The sequence below is a fragment of the Euwallacea fornicatus genome, chromosome 22, assembly GCF_040115645.1.
Source record: "Euwallacea fornicatus isolate EFF26 chromosome 22, ASM4011564v1, whole genome shotgun sequence".
Taxonomy (NCBI): Eukaryota; Metazoa; Arthropoda; class Insecta; order Coleoptera; family Curculionidae; genus Euwallacea; species Euwallacea fornicatus.
The window spans coordinates 2691520-2712680 of record NC_089562.1 but is presented as its reverse complement, the minus strand read 5'-3'; the positions used below and the strand labels follow the sequence as shown (position 1 = coordinate 2712680).

Genomic DNA, 21161 nt, shown 5'->3' with positions numbered 1-21161 from the left:
AATTATTGAAAATTCCGATTTAATGTGAACTCAGTAGCGCATCACAGACATATTTTTACGCAGGTAAATTACGTTCATACTTTATAAAATATTAAGTAAGTTTGGGCGAAATTTCGAACTCTTCACGCGCACGTTTGAAACTGCTTTGTTCCAAATTTCAATACGTTTTTTGATGTTCCTCCGACAAATCATTGTCCTACCACTGCTTCAAAACGATAACTGCAATGCGTTTTGTTGTCTTTGGTGATAACAAAGATCATTGGCCTCTGCACATTGCGTTAAACATCCTAGTTTGAAATCACAGTTACTTTTATTGATAATGGATATAAAGGGTTCCAAAAGGGCAAGGAGAACCGAGTTATTAAAACGAACGGGTGCATTTTTTATTGCTTTTTGAATGGAGATTATCTTTTGGAGGAGTAAACATGATGCCTAATTGATCAATTGATTATCAAATCGGTGAATTTCCATTGTTTTTTTTTTTTTTAATTGAAATTCGGGTAACACGAGATTGAAGACTGCGTACTTAGATGGGCAGGAGGGGTGGTGCGGAGTTGTGTTTCCGTTCGAAATAGCTTTAAAAATGAGATTTAACGTCAAGTAGAATGCACCATTTATGAAAAATTGATTATTTTTCGGCATTTTACGTCCGCCGAAGTTCAAGGCACAGGACAAACCGTGTTTCCGTCAAAAAATTTTTATGTTTTTCGATTATGTGAAAGATTTTGTTCCAGTAGAGTAACAGCAACAAAGTCGAACTTATTCATTGGTTGGATGATAAAGTGCTGCAACATATTCACGTATGGCCAAAAATCTACTTTTCGTTACTTTCGTGTGGAGTTCCGACATATGTACCTATCCGTGGGCACGCCACTGAAATTTGTGAACAAACTCCGATGTTTAGCAAACACACTACAATGTTGTTAATAAATAATGAACATTTCAATTAATTTGATCTAGGAATTTAAGACATCAAAGTAATACAACGCTTTTTACATATATGTATGTATTTAGGACCAGGAGTAGCAATGTTTTTTTCTTATTTTAACTCATAGCGCATGCTCTTAAATTTAGGTTGATTGATCAGGAAACAACCCGTATACCAAAATTACTTAAAAAATAGAAGGGCTCATGAACAGATGATTGAATATGTGTATGACGAGTCCAAGCATTAGAAGCGGGACAACTTTAACAGGAACAGTTCCCTTTGGAAGTCAACACCTAATTGCACTTAATGAAGTATTGAAGAGATCAACACCGTATCTATGCATATATCACTATGTCACTATATCTCTCGGCGACGCATATTGATGAGGCGAGAGCAAATCGTGACTTCAGTATAAAACGCCCATAATCTCGTATTCTTACGTTAATTCGAAATGTATTAAGACTTATTAGTTAGTCAATTTATAATCTGTATATTCAATGTTATTAACAATGATATAAACAAATGTTATATATTGTCGGCGGTCGAAAAAGTTTGAAAACACTCGAGTATTTTGTTAAATAATTCGTTCTTGTCAACACTGACAGTTATTTCTATTTGACATCCGTCAAGGTTCTGACGTCATTATTAGTCTTTTCTGACTGTAGCATAGGCTGTGGGACATCCTCAATGAAGGTGCATTCAGCGAATTTAAGCGAAGAAAGCCAGTGAATTCAGTTAAATTCAACGAACATGGCGACGTGTCAGATATTCCGAATTCTATATGTTAATTTTAAGGGACGTAAAAGTAAATCGTCTGACGTATTTCCGGGATTTGACAGGAACTAATTGTTCTAGGAAATATTAATTGCTTCAGACTTTTTTAACGTCCTGTATATTTCTTTTCTTTTCTGAAAACTGACTAGTTTAGACTTATCTGAGAATGTAATACATTTAAGGAATTAATACAAGGAAAGACCGAAGAAGTTAATATATGTACATGTATACGTATACTATAATAAGGAAATTGACGAGTTTCTCTAGCATACAGTTTGCATAATATACAGATTACTTTAAAGAACGCTTTTGCATACCTTTTAACAAATTACAATTAGATTCAACTTAAGGTTAAACAGCGATATTCCAGCCCCACATTGTAGATATGCAGACATTTAAGGCAAATAGGACATGTTACAAAACACGATGTTCTAAAACCTCTTATAAAATATTTTTTCATTGTATTTAAGTGGCTCAACATTACAACTAATTGAAGCTTTAAGACATCAAGGAATGTTAGGAATTTGCCAAAGTTTTTAGACACGCCCAAATGAATATTTATAATACTGTTTCCGTTGAATACCTACATGGTTCGTAAAGGCCGTTTTATGCACGCTGCAGCGTGCTAGAATCGTCGATTGTGATGCATGCGAAATAAAAACGATGGAAATGCGTTGCTAATTTAAGTTAAATATCGCATTCAAGAATGCAGTATCACCAAAAACATCAGTGCACATTAGCATCACAAATATTCTCATCTTTTCTGCGTTTTACACTGCAAAGGCCAGAACCGTGAAGAGAGGCGATAGAGAAATCTAGGGACGAAAAATTTGCGAATATTTATAGCTTTTTTTTTATTTCTCCAAAATTTCAAATCGAACGGTTTGTTTTCTCGGAAAACCACCAGGTTTTTATTTATTTATTTTTTTATTAATCTTAAAAGTTGGAGGAGCAAAATTTCCGAACGCCGAACGTCACAAAATTCAGCTAAACTCGTAAATTGGTAAAAAAGTGAAATATGTATTTAAAAATATCTGTCCAATCTCCAGAAATTCATCTGGAACCATCTCCCAGTTGTACGATGATAGTTCAAAACGCTGTGGTGCGACGACATAGCTGTGGGTATGCCTACCGGTGGTTGGACTTTCCCATAGGAATAGCATTGCTGTAAAGTTAGTTTCGTTTGTGCTAGCAATACTTTCCTTATGGGGCGATTTAGTTATCAGTCAGGTTTAACCGAAGCGACTTTTGAATCATGATAGTACGACGAAACCTAAGAATCTTTCTCTTTTCACAAATGAGGAACATCGAATTGAAAATGGATATTCTAAATTTCTGTAAAAAATTGAAAAAAAAAACCTTTTTAAGTGAGCTTTCTTGCCGAATTTCGGTTTGCAAAAATCAAAACGATCGCGCTTCATTTGTGACGATAAAAGCTGTTTTCTCTGTTAAATTTATACTCTTCAGTTAATAAGATAAAGCCGAAATTTACATATCGTAAACCATAAATCCGAATAAAACGGTGATTAAATTAAGCTCTTAAGTGAAACTCGGTTCATTTTTAATTCATTGTTATGTTAATTTCCAAAGATAAAAAAAATCTGTAAAATATTTCTTTAACGCATTGATAATCGTTTTAACAGGCAGATGCCATTCTCGATTTTTAAATACCTTATATTTCAAATGTTTTTCGGAATTATAGACGCTAAGGTCCGTCTTAAAACTTGTGTAGTCGATGAATTAGATAAGGTGAATTTATTAGCGGTAGATTTAATGGCGTCACGGAGATTGAAATATTTTCCAAATTTGGTTTTATGGTGATGGTTTCAGCTCGGATTAAGAAGTATTCAAATATAAAGCTCTCATATACATCATTCGGGTTCATTAGTTAGGAGGACATTTAACTACGAGCGGCTACCTACGGATGCAGAGAAGCAATAATTCAAACGGACGCAGAGAATCAAAGTCAAGAGGCAATTAATACTTACAAGATCTCATAATCAAGCGCAGTAATGTTTCTTTTATAGTCATTCCTCAACATGATAAATAATCTCTCCGATAATTAAGGCTTTCGGTTCGAATGACCTAACAAAATTAACTTGTATAAAGAACAGTGGTAAGTAAATTACGAGTGTTCGGTAACTTTTCCTGCGCTTCACTGATTTCAAATCCATTCCGAGAAGTTGATGCTCCGCGCTAATTGAGAAACATGGTAGCTCAAAAGCCCAAGGGATTGGTGGTTTTTGTCGTCGATGGTAGAATGTAATGTGAAAAGTTGAAGTAATCATAAGTTTTTGTAGAATATCGTATCTGGTGATGATTATAGTCTTAAACATCAATGATGGTTAAACACGGCAATATGTGTTTTAGAATAAGGTTTTGTCCAGCGAAGCTAGAAGCAACGCTCGGAGCAATGAATTAACCACAGAGCAAAAAAGGAGGAGGAATACTGCCACCCCTTTTTTTGAAGAGGAGCAGTGCAGCAGGAGGGCCGAATCCGAACGAAATTTTGGTGAGATGAAATGCGCTTAATTGCACCGCATCATTCCATCAGTTTCGATTTATCGCGTAGATCTTCTAATTAAAGGAATCTCCCTTTTCGACAACAAAAATTTGTTATAATTCATAAATATGCGAAACCCACTGTGTACATTACGGCGCCACGTATGTCCGCACCGGCGGTGTACGTGGGGTTGCTCAATTAAGCAGCAGTATATAATGCGTTCGCAATTTTTTTCACCTGCGAGACGCGCTAGTTTAAAATTTTCGCTTTCATTTAATTGCTGAACTTGTATCAATCGATGAAAATGCCTAGGTCATATTCGAATCCGCTTTGCATTCTCCCATCATTAAGAGGGACCCAACATTCTACATAAGCAATTCCTCATCAATTTCATGCCACCCACCAAATCCCGCAAAATTGATCATACAATTTGTACACTTCAATAAGGAACTGAGAACTAAACAATGGACCTGAAAGCCCATAATAGATAATGAAATAACGGTTTCCATTAACCTTCATTGTTATCTAGTGCAGTGGGAAACATAATAGGATGCATTTTTCACTAAATACCTGTAAACAATGAAAACCATCTAGGAAGCAAATGAGATGTAGGTTGGACCTAATAGGGGTCCCTGTTAATGGTTTCATCCTGGGGCATACCGATCAATTTTAATCAATATCTATTGATTGCCTTCGTTGTATTTTACGATGATGGGAGTAAGAACTAATTTTAATGGGGTATATAAAATTAGTTCCCCGTGTATCGTTATAATAAACTGAAACCAAACCATCCCTTCTCCGTCATATAACAAGGTGATGAAATATTTAATAACAGTCTTCTAGACACTCCTGCGATATTCTCAGACATACCCCATCAAAGCAGCATTTAATCGATATTCGTGGCAAGTTATCAAATTTAATTTATACTTAATCATATACAATTACTCCGAAATAAGCGCTATAATTATGTACTAACCTTCTTATGCTAAGAAATTGCATTTTAAATACAATTTCCATCCTCCAGGCATTAATATGTTGCCTTCCAACTATTGGAAAAAAGCTAGAACATGAAACTCATTGCATTTAGTGGGTTGGGTTCTTGAAGTTAACCAGAGATATATTGCTGTGCATTTAATTACTTCGCAAGTAATAATTTTAAAGTATAGCGTTGCTGATACATTTCCAGTGTACCTACCATTGTCAGCGGACAATTTGTTTGAGTGGGAGTTACCTACCTTGGATGGATAAACGGCTATGAATTTTACTTTACATCTATTTAGAATTTAAATTATTATTGTCGTGTCGCTTCGTTGAGAAAGCCTTCGGGGCAGGTGTAGATTTGTCGAATAAGCTATTAGGTAGTGCGTGAAACTAAAGTGAAACCGTACGTTGTCAGAAGTACTGAGGATCTCAAGAACTCTTACAGATATTGGAAACGTTCCTGCAATAACTCATCTGTAATAACCAGAATTTGGAACGTTCTCGGAAACTTCCTTGGAGCTGTGCTGCAGGAATATGCGAAGATGACCGAAGTAAGAGGATGGCGGTAGGAATCCATTGCTACCGACTTTCCTTGATGAAAATCGGACGATCGTAGAAATTTAATTTAAGTTATGGGCATCTCTGGTCTCTTTCATATTTTGAGACTGCCGCCCTTCAAATAATGCACGGGCCTGAAAGTGGTACTTCCTTCCCGTGTGGGGAAATAACCCTTCATCTACAATTTGCTTTAGTTTTGGGCGTAGGTACTTGATAAATCCATGGAGGGATTGCCCCGAAAAATACTCCAAATCAAGACCTTATCCCCTTTTCATCACGCAGTTTCTGAGGCCATGTCGGATCTAAGAGTGAGAGAGAGAAACTAGCAGATTCGTCCATTCATCTAGCGCAAGGTTGGTATTTATGTGGCACGTTGTATGGAGTATACAGTAGCTTCGCGAACACTTCTGGAGGTGTACGGTAGCCTATATTAATCATAAAGTTAAAGATCAAGAACCGAACCTTTGTGTTGTTAATTATGGTCAAATGTGTTACCTGACAGGCCCCGGTTTATTACCGTTTTAATCAGTAAGTTTTACTTAGTTAATTCCCACGAATTTTCGTTCTTGGAACACTAAAATAATTCACGAGAGCGGTGGCCGTAAAATGCCGAAAAAACGTTGCATACCTTTGGTACACTGGACGCTACGATTATGTTCCATGTTCGTTAAATTAATCAGTCGTGTAACAAGCACAAAGGTCCAACAAAACGACCGTGTTCGAGAAAATTACGAAAGATTATAAATTATGTAAAACAGTCAAATAAAAAGCGGTTTAGCGGCACCACAGTCACAGTGTTTATAGTCCTCCTTTCTGTTTTTTTTTTTCCAGGGCGCTTCTTGTTTCCCGCTGCAATAAATCCGGAGTTTTAGTCGCAAAGTAATCAGAACCAACAGGTGAGAATCTTAAGAATGAAATGACCAGGGAGAGAATTTAACCGTTTTGCCCACGCCGCATTTACATAGTAGTTAGAATTGTCAATTGCCTCGCTTCGGTTCTTGAAACTATAAATTTGCACTGGATCGTCCTCGCTCTTCTTTCGAGGAATGCGCCGAGGTAAATGTAACTTTGTTACATTTGCAGAATTTGTTGATAGGATGTAATTTTCCAGTTCAGCTGTGAAAACTTGATCGCAACTAAGACGCTTAAGAAATTCTTCGATCCTAAGTATTTGAGATAATGCCCGAAGAATTAAATGTCCATTATTTCTTCGTGAGATCGTTCCGTTCCATCTAAATTAGAGTGTAAGCAGTAGTTTTGACCATGGTCATGAAGGCATCATATGTAATTCTCCAAATCGCCCTACGGTGATGTTCAAATGTCCAAAGAAGACAGAGTTGAACCGCCATCGCGCCACGCGACTCAACTGAAACTCATAGGAGAAGGAACTCTGATGGTCACGGAATGGAATTAAAGCACTAGAAGAAATCACTGGAAAGTACTTTACCGAACCGAACATGGACCAGTAATTTCAAGCATAAATTATCAGTGCGAATTTCAATTAACCTGACTCAAGCTCAATGAATGGTTTTTAGTATTTAAAAAATTAACCCACTAAGGTACTTATTGTTCCCAATACCCAAAACCCTGAGCGATGCCCTTTTGATATTTAAACGACGTACACCTTATGGGGTACTTAGCAATAACACATAACAATCAAGCTATTTAGCAGTGCGATAAAAGGCACAAACCCATGAATGTTGGTAAGGTATCATTGTAGGGTAAGGTATTAATGGCCACTACAGTGAGGTTGTGAGTGACGTCCCCAAATCCCATGAAACCACAGATTAAAGTAGTTTTCACGGATAAAGGAACCGATCTAGCGACGCCCTTGAGTTTTGGTTTTTACCCCAATTTGACTCCATCAGATCTTGTAGCGTTTAATGATTTTGCCTCAAGAATCGAGGTATTATGTTGTTATATACATCGAACAGTTCAGAAACGCAAAGAAACCTAAAAATGATCGTTCACCTAAGTAAGTCTTTCCGTAAGTGTGTGAATAATTTGTTATTTGTTGGATTACATTTACATGCTTAAGTCGAAGAAAAGTTATGTATATATAAATATTCATTACATTTCGTCACCTTGCTCATTAGCAAAGTTTAATATTCGAGGCGCAAAGTAATCTATTCGAAATTCTGATTTATGTTCTCACTAACTTGTAAAATCCAGAAAGTGTTAATATGTAAATATAGTTAAGCTTCGTTCATAATTCGTACAAATGGGTATTGGAATAACTAATTTCTCATAGATATTGCAGATTTTAATAGTTAATTATATCCTATGCTTCTACACGCAGCGCCCGTATTATTCCAGTCCCACCAACACCATGTTATTCTCATCTCCGGGATGAACCTGGGAAGTGGGCCTTCTTAACGCTTATGGTATAATGATGGTAAATTGCAAGCATTCATGCCAGGTTACTTGTCTTTGATAATTTTTATTATTGTTCTCGTTAGGTTTGTATGCCTATATGCGACACCACGCTATAGTGGTCTCAACCATTGTCTCAAGCTGATACACTTGACGCCGAGGAATCTCGTCCTGTCCCAACACCGAAAAACTATAAATCAAAGGACCGATTGTCTCCCGCATAATGGCATCCTGTTCTTCGACCGAAGCCTTACACAACCTCCAGTTACGGCCTATTGTAAGGACATAACATGTTCATTATGACCATGTTGAGGAAAGAGCAACCACAGGGTAGGTGCCAAATGAAATATATTTGATGACAATGTCGAATTGTGGTCGTCGGAAACAATGGACGATTATTTCGTACCTTTTGAGAAGTAGGTTCGCATTGTGTTCGTAGAGCCAAGACATAAGGGGTTTATGAAAATGTATAAAGACTCTAAAAGGGAGGGACGGATGGGAGTCTATGAATAAAGTAAATTGAAATAAATGCTACATCAACAGCACATAATGGTGCAGAACTGCATTTAATTGCATATTAGATTTTTCATTTGCATTCTTAAGATAATACCCATTTGAAAAGTATTGTTGTGTACGAGGTACTGAAAATTGATGACCGACGAAAACGAGGAAAAGCGAGCGAGGAACACGACGAAATATTTGATTAAACGAATTGGGGGATATCGGGAATGTTTTAACGATATGAAAATGTACGGTGGTTGTTTATTATTTGCGAGCTCTGTTGGGTTTTACTTACAATTCAAAAACCCTTTCGATTCAGGTTCTCGAAAGAACGATCAGGAGGCACGTGGGAATAATACAGCTTTCTATATGACCTAGGAGAATGAGTGCCGTTTCCGTCTCAAAAGTTGCATTGGGACTTGGATTACACATGCGGTGGATACGTGGGAACACTGCTCAAATAAACAATATAATCAGATATCTGCGGGAGCAATAAATTCAAACCGCGCTCGAAGGAGTCGAAATATCAAAAACGTAAACATCATCAATATATTTATTCAATATTATCGAACTCTGGAAAATTATGTAAAATCGCGAATGATTTTGTCAGTTTCAACTTTCATTTATCACCACGCTCAATATCGATCTACTCAAACGTAAAGCTACCTATTGCGTAATATGCAACTATCCCGTTTTATTGCATCTTTTTCACTAAAGACAGAAGATGTTGTGTAGATGGCACCTGTATCTAAAAATTTATTTCACTATGGGGTGGTAGATGACTCTGTATGTGGTTTCATGATGTTGATACAGTGGTGGCAAATGATAATTTAAATAGTAAAAAAAACAATGTTTCTTATACCGGCTGTCATAAATTCGTGTCTAAAGTCAACGAATCTTGAAAAGAGTCGGAAATGTTACGAAAATTTGCAATCGAATAGCTACCAAACATTTTGAGGTCGAACGTTAGTCTTGAAAACCTTGTCGCCGAATACCAGCAATGGATGCTTGGCTATACGTTAGAACTCGTAGAAAATCTCATCTCTATCCAAGAATTGCATTCAGATGCTACTGTATATACTTTATAACATTATATAGTGTTATCGAATACTTTTGAGAACAAATCCATAGAAAGTGAGCGTGTGATGGAATTTACCGGTATATGATTCATTATTGAAATGCGAAGTCTCGAAGTTCAAATAAATTTAACATAACAAAAGACGATTTCTTGTATCTGTAAGTAATCTTTCTTACAGTGATCAGAAAGTGAAACTGAAACTAAGATTTACTGATTTACTAATAAAGTATTGACCGTTTTAATTAATCTTATTGTAAACGACCTCACAGATAATTCTATGAGGAGAGACTTCTTCCTTGTAATAATGTCCCTTTTGAGCTTCAAGAGCACTGTGGACTGTCTGAAAATAATGTTTAACATCTATCTGTGAATATATCCATAGAGCTGAAACTTACGGAGTACAGAGATAGCCAAAAGATGTTTTGTGAGATAAGTCCATAATTAGAACAAACGGCCTCATCTGATGGTATAACAACTATATCTAAATCCCAGTCATTCAACAAATTAACCCATCACGTTGGTGCCGCGGCATGTCCACCAGAGTAATCAATAGTTTCGCAGGTAGGCTCCCCCTTTTCTGATACACGATAATTTTTTTATCAGACCACAAAGTGTATATCATTCGTCAGGTCAGACCGCCGTGGCCGATGGGCCACCTTCGGAGTGGCCAACCTGTTGGTGACGTCACGTGGTGTGCCGACCGCCGCGAAGAAGTACAAATGAAGATTAAGTTTAGCGGAAGACGGCGAAGAAGTACCTTCGCGAGAGTACCGCGATTAGGGCGTCACGGAAGGATTACGCGAAAAAAGCACTACTCGCGAGTGTAATTAGTTTGATCGGCGTCATGGTTTCCAAGAATTTGTAATAAGGAAACACGTTGTTTGCACTTAATTAGCTGATTTCCAAGTGCTACTTAGGGACGTTTTTGCTAATACGGACCAGAAAAAAAAAGTCATTTTGTGAAAGAAAAAATGTTTAAGTGCTTCCAAAATACGTTAATTCGTATTGCGGAAATTGTGGAAAAAAACTATAAAGATTTGGATTAAGCACATCTTTGGCTTTGTGTCAATTTGATAGAGAGAAAATGCATGAGGTAAGTTTAAAGTAGCAATCTTGTCTCGCTTATTATCAATTATTAAACCTGCTTGATACGTTCTACATATTGAGCCAAGTTGTGAACGTTGAAAGAAAACCTATAGAACCCAAAACGTTAAAAGAGCTCCGAGAAAAGTAAAAAATCAATTAGTTTCATTTAATGTTACATCTTAACAGATTCACAATAACTTGATCCGTGTCTATTTAGTCGGTAGGTTTAGCTGAAATTTTTCCCTTGTAGTAGTGTGTTGAGTAAACAATCTAAAACCAAACGTTGATTCTTAAAACAATATATTAAGTGTTATCTATTTCTGAAAATTGTCACAAATATAGACTTTCCGAATTTTAGCGGAACCCGAAAAAGCTCTTTTTAATTTGCTCGAACTAGCTGAAGTTCTCTGTTCGCAGAATTTCAAGATATTCTGAGGTAGATGCAATTAATTCTATTATTTAGAATCAGCAGTAGGGACAATAGTCTCTGCACATCCGTCAGAACTCTTGGGAATTTCTGATACGCCGTGAAATTGCTAATGAGATAATCTAAAAATGATTTGCGGAACTAACAATATGTAATATGATACCATTAGCATAAAAAAAATCCCAAATTTAAAGGCTCACGAATTTGGTGATCGAAATAGCTATTTAAACAGGGTGTTGCATTGCCAGACCGACTACAGAAAAATGCTGTATGGAACATTTTTTATATTTTAGATATAATTCATCAAAAAAGTGTAATGCAATTTTGCCCCTAAGTGAAGAGGAAAGATACACAAGAGATGGTATTAAAATTTACATGGGTTTTCCTATGGTCGGTCCGGTAATGCAACTCCCTGTATAAGTAGGTAATAAAAGAATGTTTTATCTGACGAATGGGATTCTGGATTCAGCATGGTCAGAGTTAAGCAAAATAAGATTTTCTAATGACTTTCTTTCATGCTCTTTTCTAATGTTGCTGTACGATGAAGAAGTCAGAAGGAAATGTTATATATTTGAGAACTTAATTCATCACTTCCCCTATCAATTCTCATCCGAGTAGAACGTGTGTGTCAAAAATTCTAAATAATTTTAGATGATTATGTAATCAAGTAGTTTTGATCTGAAAAAACACTGGTGGTTTTTTCAACCAAAACTACGTCCATACATATAACCCTAATTAATCCATAATTTTCAATGCACCTGTTATATATCTGAATATATTCAATATATATTCAAGCTGCGTCCTGTACCTGTTGAACTACAGCAACCTTAGTTATTATTGATCCCATTTGTAAAGTGAGTTAATAAATTAAGACTTTTATTTTATAATTACTTATGAATTGAGGCCCGTTTCGTGACCGATTTTAATCACAAAAACCATCTCCGTAGTTGCCAAATTTAGAAAAAATACCACTCTCCAATACCAGTTATCAAAACCATAATTATTGAGTGTGCTGTATGACTAGGAAATACGTTTTCTCGCATTTTTTTTGGAAAAATAGTTAGATAATTGTCGCTAATGACACGAATATGGCTCATTATTTAACTAGAGGGCTAATAGGCCACTGTGTCGTGATCACATAATTACCGTTTTAATTACAGTTGCTCTGGGAGTGAATGCCAAATGAAACTCCACCGTTGATGTTATGATTCGAGGATTAGTTGTCTGCTTGTGATTTGGCTTTAATTTTTGGTTGTTATTATTAGAAAAAATTCATTTGTGCACTGCGACTGTGAAATACTTTTAACCCTTACGTCTTAGTTCGCTTCGGGATTTAAATTTAACGTTCAAGTGATAATAATTTACTTCACAACTCATAATTCTATGTTCTGTCATATGCAGTGATATGAACAAAAACATGAAATTATTGATAAATAATTATGACGACATTGTTCCTTGGCATTCATTAATGAAAATTCCTTTTTAGGCACTAGAGTCGTTTTCTCAAGAGACTAAAATATTTACAACTTAATACCGTGACACTAGGCAGTTTAATATTCATCTAAATGTGTAGGCGATGGCTAAAAACCGCTGAACGTTAAGTAGAACCAATGTGGATGGATCTTCTTTATAATAATTGGTTTACCACAGCCCATAGCGGAAAGTAGATAAATTAGAAATTTATTCAAATTTAATGTCCGACCGGCAGCCTAATGGATTTATTTGAATAGGTTATTTATTTCTTAATTTCTTGTTATGTGCATATTTTCGTTGTTATCTCTGCTGCGAATGAAAAATATTACCTTCAGAACAAAACATAATAAAATTGGACATAAATTTTAAAAAGAATTAATTTCGCCGAGCTATATAATATTCCAATCGCTGTCGTCGGTAGGAATATAAAAGTACTATTAAGAATAGCCGCTCTTCTCATATGCCTACAGATTGATTTATTGGCTATAACAATCAGTTTCCGCGCATCTTGTACAGGCAATTATTAATGAAGGAGGTGATTAATCCCACTTAAAGGTAATGAGGGAAGGCTAAAATAAAAACGAAAAAAACGAGGAAAAAAAATGTACCCAACATCAAAAGAGTTGTTAACTGTACAATTGTTAGAAAAGTAAGATCCGATCTAAAAAGTTAATTTTTAAATCCAAAAAATGAAAGGGAATGGCGTTGAAATTCAAAATGAATACAATACGTCGTAATAAATGATTATAAACTTTATTGTTTCTAATAAAAAAAACAACGAGCGCGAATTTTCATTCACCATTATATCAAGAAAATCACCAAAATTTTTTGATACAATTGAATTTATTGTTGTAAAACTAAAAGCAACTGCAACATACAAAAAAATTTCCGTTGTATTAAGACCACGACGAAGTCTGCAAAGCCTTCCTAATAAAGATATTAAAAAAACTCATAGGCTGCAACAGTAGAAATACAAAAAATGAGTCTTTGTAGCAGATCGAATTTAAACTGACAATCTGCAATAACTTTTTTCTTCGTTTACTCCTAATAAAAAATTATAATTTTGGAGTTATGTTTGCCCGTTTCTAATAAAATTGTGTCATTTGTCTCACATAAGCGCAATTTGTTTCACTTCGAGTGTTTTTTCTCATCCAGAGAAGAGTCTTCTAGACCCTCAATGCCTTGTATGTTCATCACTCTGTACATTTTATTATACCAACGAAACAATGGGAATATTCATTATAAAAGCGTTTATCGGCAAATAAAAGCACAAGCCCCATCAAAATAACCCGCGATATAGTCGTTACATGGTCGTCAAAAGGCCATCTCTGTTACTCACTTCTTTTTGTTTCTTCGACTAAACCCATACGAAGTTGATGAAGACATCGCGGGTCGTCTGGCAGCTCAAGGCCACCTTCCAACCACGACCAACTTTACATAAATAATAGGTTTGGCCTCTTTCATTTCTGACCGCCGTCCTAATGAGAGATCCACCGCTATTGGTGCATTTTACAGGAATTTTGCCTGATTTTGTTTGTGAATAATGAGGCTTTTTTGTGCTTTCAGCAGGATTGAAACTGCATGTTAGGTAGCGTACGCATTCGAGTGTTTAATCTCTATGAGCCCTTTTAGAAGAACTATTTCCTAAAAAGTTCCTCATCAGCTAATTTTGGCGTTAATAGGTCCTCAAAATCGTCGCTAACGAATGTTTGCACCACATTAGATCCCACAAGATACATTTTACTGATTAGAAGATATATTTTCTGTCTTTTAGTATTTTCGGTTTGGAGTTTCTAGCGTTTGCGCTTAAGTAGGTACAACGAACATCAATAACACTGCGAAGTGAAAATTTCCAATCAAATCTGTTTTGTGGTCATTCGACTGATTGCAATTGATTATTACAGCTAGATGAAGATAGAAATTGACTATAAATGGCCGTAAAATAAAACAGATAATTAACGAAATTTAGCTGCAACAAATTTTATTTTGAAACGTTAATCAAAGTCAACACACGGAACATATAAAGCCGAAGTTAAAAATTAAATTATTAAAGTAAAATTGTATTTAAATAATTAAAATCGGAGTCAATAATATCGTTTTTGCTTAATTGCTTCAATTAACTGCTTTATTTTATGGCTACGCTCAATCTCATTTTTATTCATACGTAATAATGAGTTGCAATCAATTGAATAACCGCAAAGCAGACTTGTTTGCAAATTGCCATTTTGTAATTTCATTGCTTATTTTATATTTGTTGTGCCTATTACTGCGTAAACGCTAAAACTTGCAAAGCAAATACTGTCGTTTTACGTCCTCGGGCACACCAAATATGTACTTCCAGGACTCACCATCTTCAAAAAAAAAAAAAAAATCGACCACTTTTTGAACATGAAAAACTGATGAAGTCGCCATAATTCTTCCCGATTGAACATATCTTTGTAACACTTCTTAACCGTATATACACCTCTGTGGATTCTCAATAATTTAAATTATCACAAGAATTTCAACTGTTATGTTCTAACGCCCATAAAAGTAAAGTAGTGAAGATTTTTATGTGAACAGCATAGAAAATAAACATCAGATAAAGAAAATAACGGTGCTCGTTAGGCAATCAATCTTAAATTCATAAAAAGCGATGCGCTTTTAAATACATCTAATCTCTTCGAGGACAATCTTATAAGAAAGAAAACATCGCCTTCCCACGCATAATATCAACAGGCAATATTTATTCACATCTTCATAGACTGCCAAAGAATAATTACACTCCGAGCCGTATGTGCAAACATGATGTTCTTTTAATTGGGGAGTAACTTAAAGAGTTGTTCGGTTAATGCACTGGTATTAGGTAAGTACTTAAGCTGCTTATGTTGGAAATAGTTATTAATTATACGGTTACTTTCGATGCTAATGGTAAAGTGGGAATATTTGAATAGGCTGCTGTCGTTTAACGAGCCATATAATAAAGCAAAATTGGTGGATTTACTTATACAGCAGAGGTTCAAATGGCAATGCTCTGTAATGGTTCATTTAACTCATGAGTGCCTCCAAGACATTAGTAGGTGAAAATACAGTAGAGCATTGCGGCTTCGGGGACTAAATTAGAAAAAAGGCGCACGGAATCTATTAAAATATCTTCTGATATAAAACCAAGCTGTTTCGTTCATCGTACCGAGATGTTCTAAAATACCCAACAACCACTTAAGTAAGAAATAAAAAGATAATTACTGAGTCTTCCCAATTTCTTCATCAACACGCCTTTGTTGTCGTCGAAACTTCAATCTCGCAACACTTCGACACATACCACCAGTAAAGGCCATCATCAGCTACGAAGAAGATAATTTCAGCATCAATAAAAGTGTGTAATTAAGAGGTAGATAGCTTATATTTTAAAAGGAAAACACTTTTTAATTGCGCAATTAATGGAGTGGTGTAGTTAAGGCAGGACCGTGTCCACGATAATTGTCCGAACATTGTAAGCGCAGCTTTATTCCGCCAATAATGTGAAATTGGAGCTTCACATAAAGCTCTGCGAATGAACGTAATTAGCTGCTAAAAGCTGTCAACTTGACAAAATGGTGGACGATATTTCATATTGTTGATTTAAATACTAATATTCTAATGGAAAATGATCATTAGCAGACACATTCTACTGTCCAGATTCAGGCGGCGGAAGCTGGTTAATGATTCGAGGAGCAATAGGGTGTTCCAGTTTTAGAATTATATTATTCTCAAATATGAGCGTGATTCTTGAATATGGAAGGTACAGATCTAAAAACTGCTCTATTGGATCATTTAAAGTTATTCATGTGAGAATACGTATCCTGTATATGAATTCTTCTTCAGTATCATCTGCCTTATAAATCGTCTTCTTAATCATGACATATTCATGAGAAATCTTTTCTCCTTATACAATGCACCACGCAAAAAGGGCAAAATCAGACACGAATAACCGCACCTATATGTTTAATGTAGCACACTTGCATATCCAAACGGGCGTACATTCGAAGCAAGAACACAATAAGCCATTGATGTTCATTTTTCACTGTACGATGATTTGCTACCTTGTCTCATCCCAGGGCCCTTTCTCCTATCTTGTCATAAGTTAAATTTAATGGTGTATTTCGCTGGTTGTGCGACATTCTTGGAACCTTGCGGTCGACACCTACCTGTTATGTTATATGAACCGTTGCGTTGCGGGTCCATTGTTCATCACTTTATCGCGAATACATCGCGTGATGTATGTAGAGGTAAACGCGGCGTTCCTGTATTGAATTTCTCTCTAAATTGCTCTAAAATTTATTAGAGGTAGTTGGATAAATATCTCCATGCAGAAGCAATTCGGTTAAAAATGTAAAATAATCAATTTTTGTTTATATACATCCTCATTTGTCATCACTGCTCGTATGGAACTGTGACTCAAGGTAATGGTTACTGCCATGTAGTATGTAACGGGCGTTTTCGTTATTAAACGAAGTCACGAAGTACAGGGTAACTGCATCCAGGGCAAGAAACTTGCAGTAGTTGCAACAAAAGCCATATCTACCGCCTTGAGAACTTCATCTTGCCTATCAACCACATCTCATTCGTTAGCACCACTTCCTTCATTCACAGCTTCACTTTTATCTTCAGTAATCCGCTGATCTTCCAAGATCGCCGTCACTTGATTTACATTTTCACCCGACATTTACAGCAGAGTGTGAAGATAAATTGCTTAATAAAAAATATTATAATTACCTTGTGCTTGTTGCTTTATAGATACCACGAAAGTTTCAATTTTGTAACATGAAATTTCTTAAGGTTATTATTGCAAGTTAATCGCAAAATGGACCATAAGAGATGATATGTGGATAAAAGTATTTCATAGGAATTAAATAGGCAAAAAATGCTTGAAATTGGCCTAAGAGTATTTAACTGTATATTACTTTTATTAGCCTCATGATTGATGATTCAGGTTGAGATTCCTTTCGTTACAACAATATTTTAAATAGTTTAAAATGCCCAGCTGAAACGGCCTGTTTGATGTTCAAATTAGTAATGAATCAATAATATTTTTCAAGCCGAAGAGAATTTTATTTATCGTCGATCGACAGGAATGATTTATCGAGTCAAAATCAGACTTAAATGCGTGGTTTCATAATTTATTTTTAAATACGTATTTCATTGCCTAAATCTTCGTCATTTAACGAGGATAATGAAATTTAATGAGATTTACATTTACTTTTAGAATGACGTTCCTTCAGCTTTGAACCACAGTGATCATTTGACACTACCAGATGAAGACCCTCCACCTCATCCTCTCTTCGACCCTTGCGAGGGAGGTTTTCTCCAATTTTTGCCCCCACCGCCGAGGCCATTATTCCTTGAAGATATGATTCAGGACGAGGTTACCGCTTGCGATTTATGCACTTGGGCCATGCAGGAAAAACCCATTATGACTTTTAGGAGCAGAGGTATGGATTAAAGAAACTAGTGATATTAATTCAAAAACATCATCACATTTTAAAACGATTTGGTCTATATACCGATTTCTTGCCTAATCCATTCCATTTATATACGTGGAAAATCTTTTTCCTCTTTTGGCAAATTTGTTTTTTCTCTAATTAAAATTAAACAAAATCTTCCAGAAATGGAACTCGAATCTTTTCCATCACCCTTCTCTACCGCTTCTCTCAGTAATTATCAACAAAATTATTCGAAATCAAACTCTGAAGCTTAATGAAAAATCTCTATTTTCGCCTCTTTAAGTTATCATTTGCCACCATCATTATTCTTATTCACACATGACCCAAGACATTTGTCATATCGCCTTCGTAGCATATGCTATTCTTTTCTATTACACATACTTAAATGAAAATAAAAGGTAACGTTAATCGAATTATATTTAGGGTTCATTTTGTTTTTTAGCGTATCAACTCCATAACATTTGTCTTCGTCTAATCTCATGAAATACATAAAGACGCAAATGTAGGTTAAAAGATTTACACGTGAATATCTTATTTTAATACTTTCTTTGTATATTTTAATTTCTGCTCTCCGCATTCGGATTTTCAGCTATACGCAGCACACATGGCGAATTCTTCGTTTATAAAAGAATTCATTAGAATCCTAAGAATAATCGAAACTTTTACGATATTTCACATTCACATACTTCTTACCCTACACGGATATTATACATAAACGCCTTTTCTATCTCAACTGAAGGATTTTTGAACCAATTACTAATCTGATCTCATTACATCTCCCATTCAAAATCAGATTTGCTCGGAGCGATTTTTTCTTTGCCACTTGGCATTATTAAATATTCTTCCGTTCGGATAAGCAATGCGAGATATGCAAATGGACTGGAGATTTTCATTGAGATGAGCGATAGTACCTGCATAGGCGATTGTGGAATCTTGACGCAAACCCATTCTAAATTTTCAATTTTAATCTTTATGTGAAGCAAATAAGATTACTCAATTCCACCACTGTAATTACGCAATTACAATACACTTTCGCGACGTTTTTGGCTGGAGGCACCTGCATTATTGAACCTCTTGAAGGAATATAAATGGGAATGCGTAAATCTCCTGTGAAGTTGGAAATAACTAGACAGACAAGTATAAAGGTGGTTTTACTACGCGTGTTTTTTGCAAAAAGTAATAAATACCATGTCAAAGCAACTGAAATGTATGTTTTTCAATGCTTTAAATACATTACAAAAGTGTGTCCCACGTGCCTATTCCGGCTGTTTCAGACAATGGAATTACTATTGATGGTTTTAGTCAGGGCAATGTTTAATAACTTAATTTCAGGCTGTTCAGTTTAGAATCAACGAACGCTGTATTTTATGGAGTTAGTAATTGTTACTTAAAAGAGTGAATTATGAAAAAATACATGAAAAGTGATGTATAATTTTAAAGGTGCAATTTTTGCTTCCAGTGTTTGCTGGCGAGCTGGGATGGGCTCTGACACTAGTCATAGTTTCTCTGAGCTCCGCTCTTATAGGTGCTGTTATCATGGTAGTGGTGACGCGATGCAAAAGGTAAAGGAAATTATTTAATAGGCATAAGCATATTTACCATTATTGAGAAATTCATTTTCGAGACACATGCAAATTTAGAGTCAAAATTATCCTATCGGATTATGACTTAATTCAAACGTGGTTGATGTGTTAATATAAACGAAACTTGTTATTAAACAATTAAAATGAAAAATTGTAAACATGTATTACAATACCATAATATAATTTTTTTTCTGTTTTAGGAGATTGAAAAATGTAGGACTAAACGGTAAGCGAATGTTCTCTTCTGAAACCTTCTTAACTATCCCGTTTTTCCCCAAAACTACACGTTAACTTACAGAAAAACGGTCTTTTCTTTTATTGAAAGAACTTCTCTTAAATCCTTTAGCTTCTCATCTATTTTCCAGAAACAGAATGTGGGATTTCCCTCCACCACCAACATTTGTCGACGCGCCCCCCTATCACCATCCCAGCTAATAAGGAATTTAGTCCAGTGGTCGCACCCAACCTATCAACCATATCCGGTTCAACTGCAAATACGAACGTAGTCTGGTCGTGGCTGGCACGACGAAACCACAATACAACGAACAACCTCAACACATCTCCCAGCTCCCATGCGATGGAGAACCATTACACCCACATGGAAGAACAGTATAATGTGGAGGAGGTCGTATATGATGAGTTGGATAAAGAGGGATCGGAAGGGAAAGTTGAAGGTGGGTGTGAAGAGAAGCGTTATGTATTAGAAAGAAACGTTCCTTGAATTAAATTTTTTTTTTATAAATTCACGGGTGTAATTACAGTACGGTTTAAATAAATTAGCATTTTATTGTGGTAAGAAATTTTGAAATCTCTGTTCAAATGATATAGGCTTTCCTTAAATTATTAAATATACTCAAATTAATTAAGTAGGTTTAAGCTTTTATTATTTTCCTCTTATAAACTCAAACGAGTAATATGTTTTTTTTTTTATAGATATAAGCAGTATTCAAGTATACCACAACTCAGCGTTCAACGGCACACCCATTGAACTCCCCATATCCAGCGCACCGTCCAGTGCTTACTATTCAGATTTGTCAGTAATACAGGAACGGCCTTACGAAACGGTTGATAATCTAACTGTATCAAAAGCTTGTAATAAGAATTTAGAAGTGCAGAGATCTAAAATAAATTTGGGTTCTATAGGTGAAAATGTGAATTGTAGTATAATTTCGAATTATGTTTGAAACTATTAAGGCTTTCGTTTTTAGTTATTTTGAATGTCGAATGATTATAGAGGATGTAAATAATTGTCAGTAAAGAATACACTTAACAAATTCTTTTTATTTTACCTTATCACAGATTGGAATGGGAAACTGAAAGAAGCAAAATTTCGTAATATTTTGAGAGATAATGACAATAATTTTTTGTCTTGGCTATCGGTTTGTAGCGGTTTCAATTTTTTTAAGATGTTGTAGTACTTCACTGAAAACATAA

The 21161-nt window shown here is 35.5% G+C and overlaps 1 protein-coding gene across 9 annotated transcripts; it reads left to right on the top strand.

Moving 5' to 3' along the window:
- Window positions 1–5938: 5938 nt before the first annotated feature.
- Window positions 5939–21008, top strand: LOC136346136 (uncharacterized). 9 transcript variants are annotated; one of them, XM_066295044.1, is made up of 9 exons: window positions 5939–6097; window positions 6576–6640; window positions 8044–8139; window positions 8204–8447; window positions 17907–18132; window positions 19604–19706; window positions 19928–19953; window positions 20093–20401; window positions 20661–21007. In XM_066295044.1, exons 5-9 carry the CDS (start codon window positions 18051–18053, stop codon window positions 20909–20911), a joined length of 771 nt encoding a protein of 256 aa, XP_066151141.1. In that variant the 5' UTR covers window positions 5939–6097; window positions 6576–6640; window positions 8044–8139; window positions 8204–8447; window positions 17907–18050; the 3' UTR covers window positions 20912–21007. The 9 variants fall into 9 exon arrangements, with proteins under 9 accessions (XP_066151141.1, XP_066151137.1, XP_066151140.1 ...); XM_066295040.1 differs by having other exon boundaries at window positions 6576–6800; window positions 6856–8139; XM_066295043.1 differs by lacking the exon at window positions 5939–6097 and adding an exon at window positions 6123–6272.
- The last annotated feature ends 153 nt before the right edge of the window (window positions 21009–21161 follow it).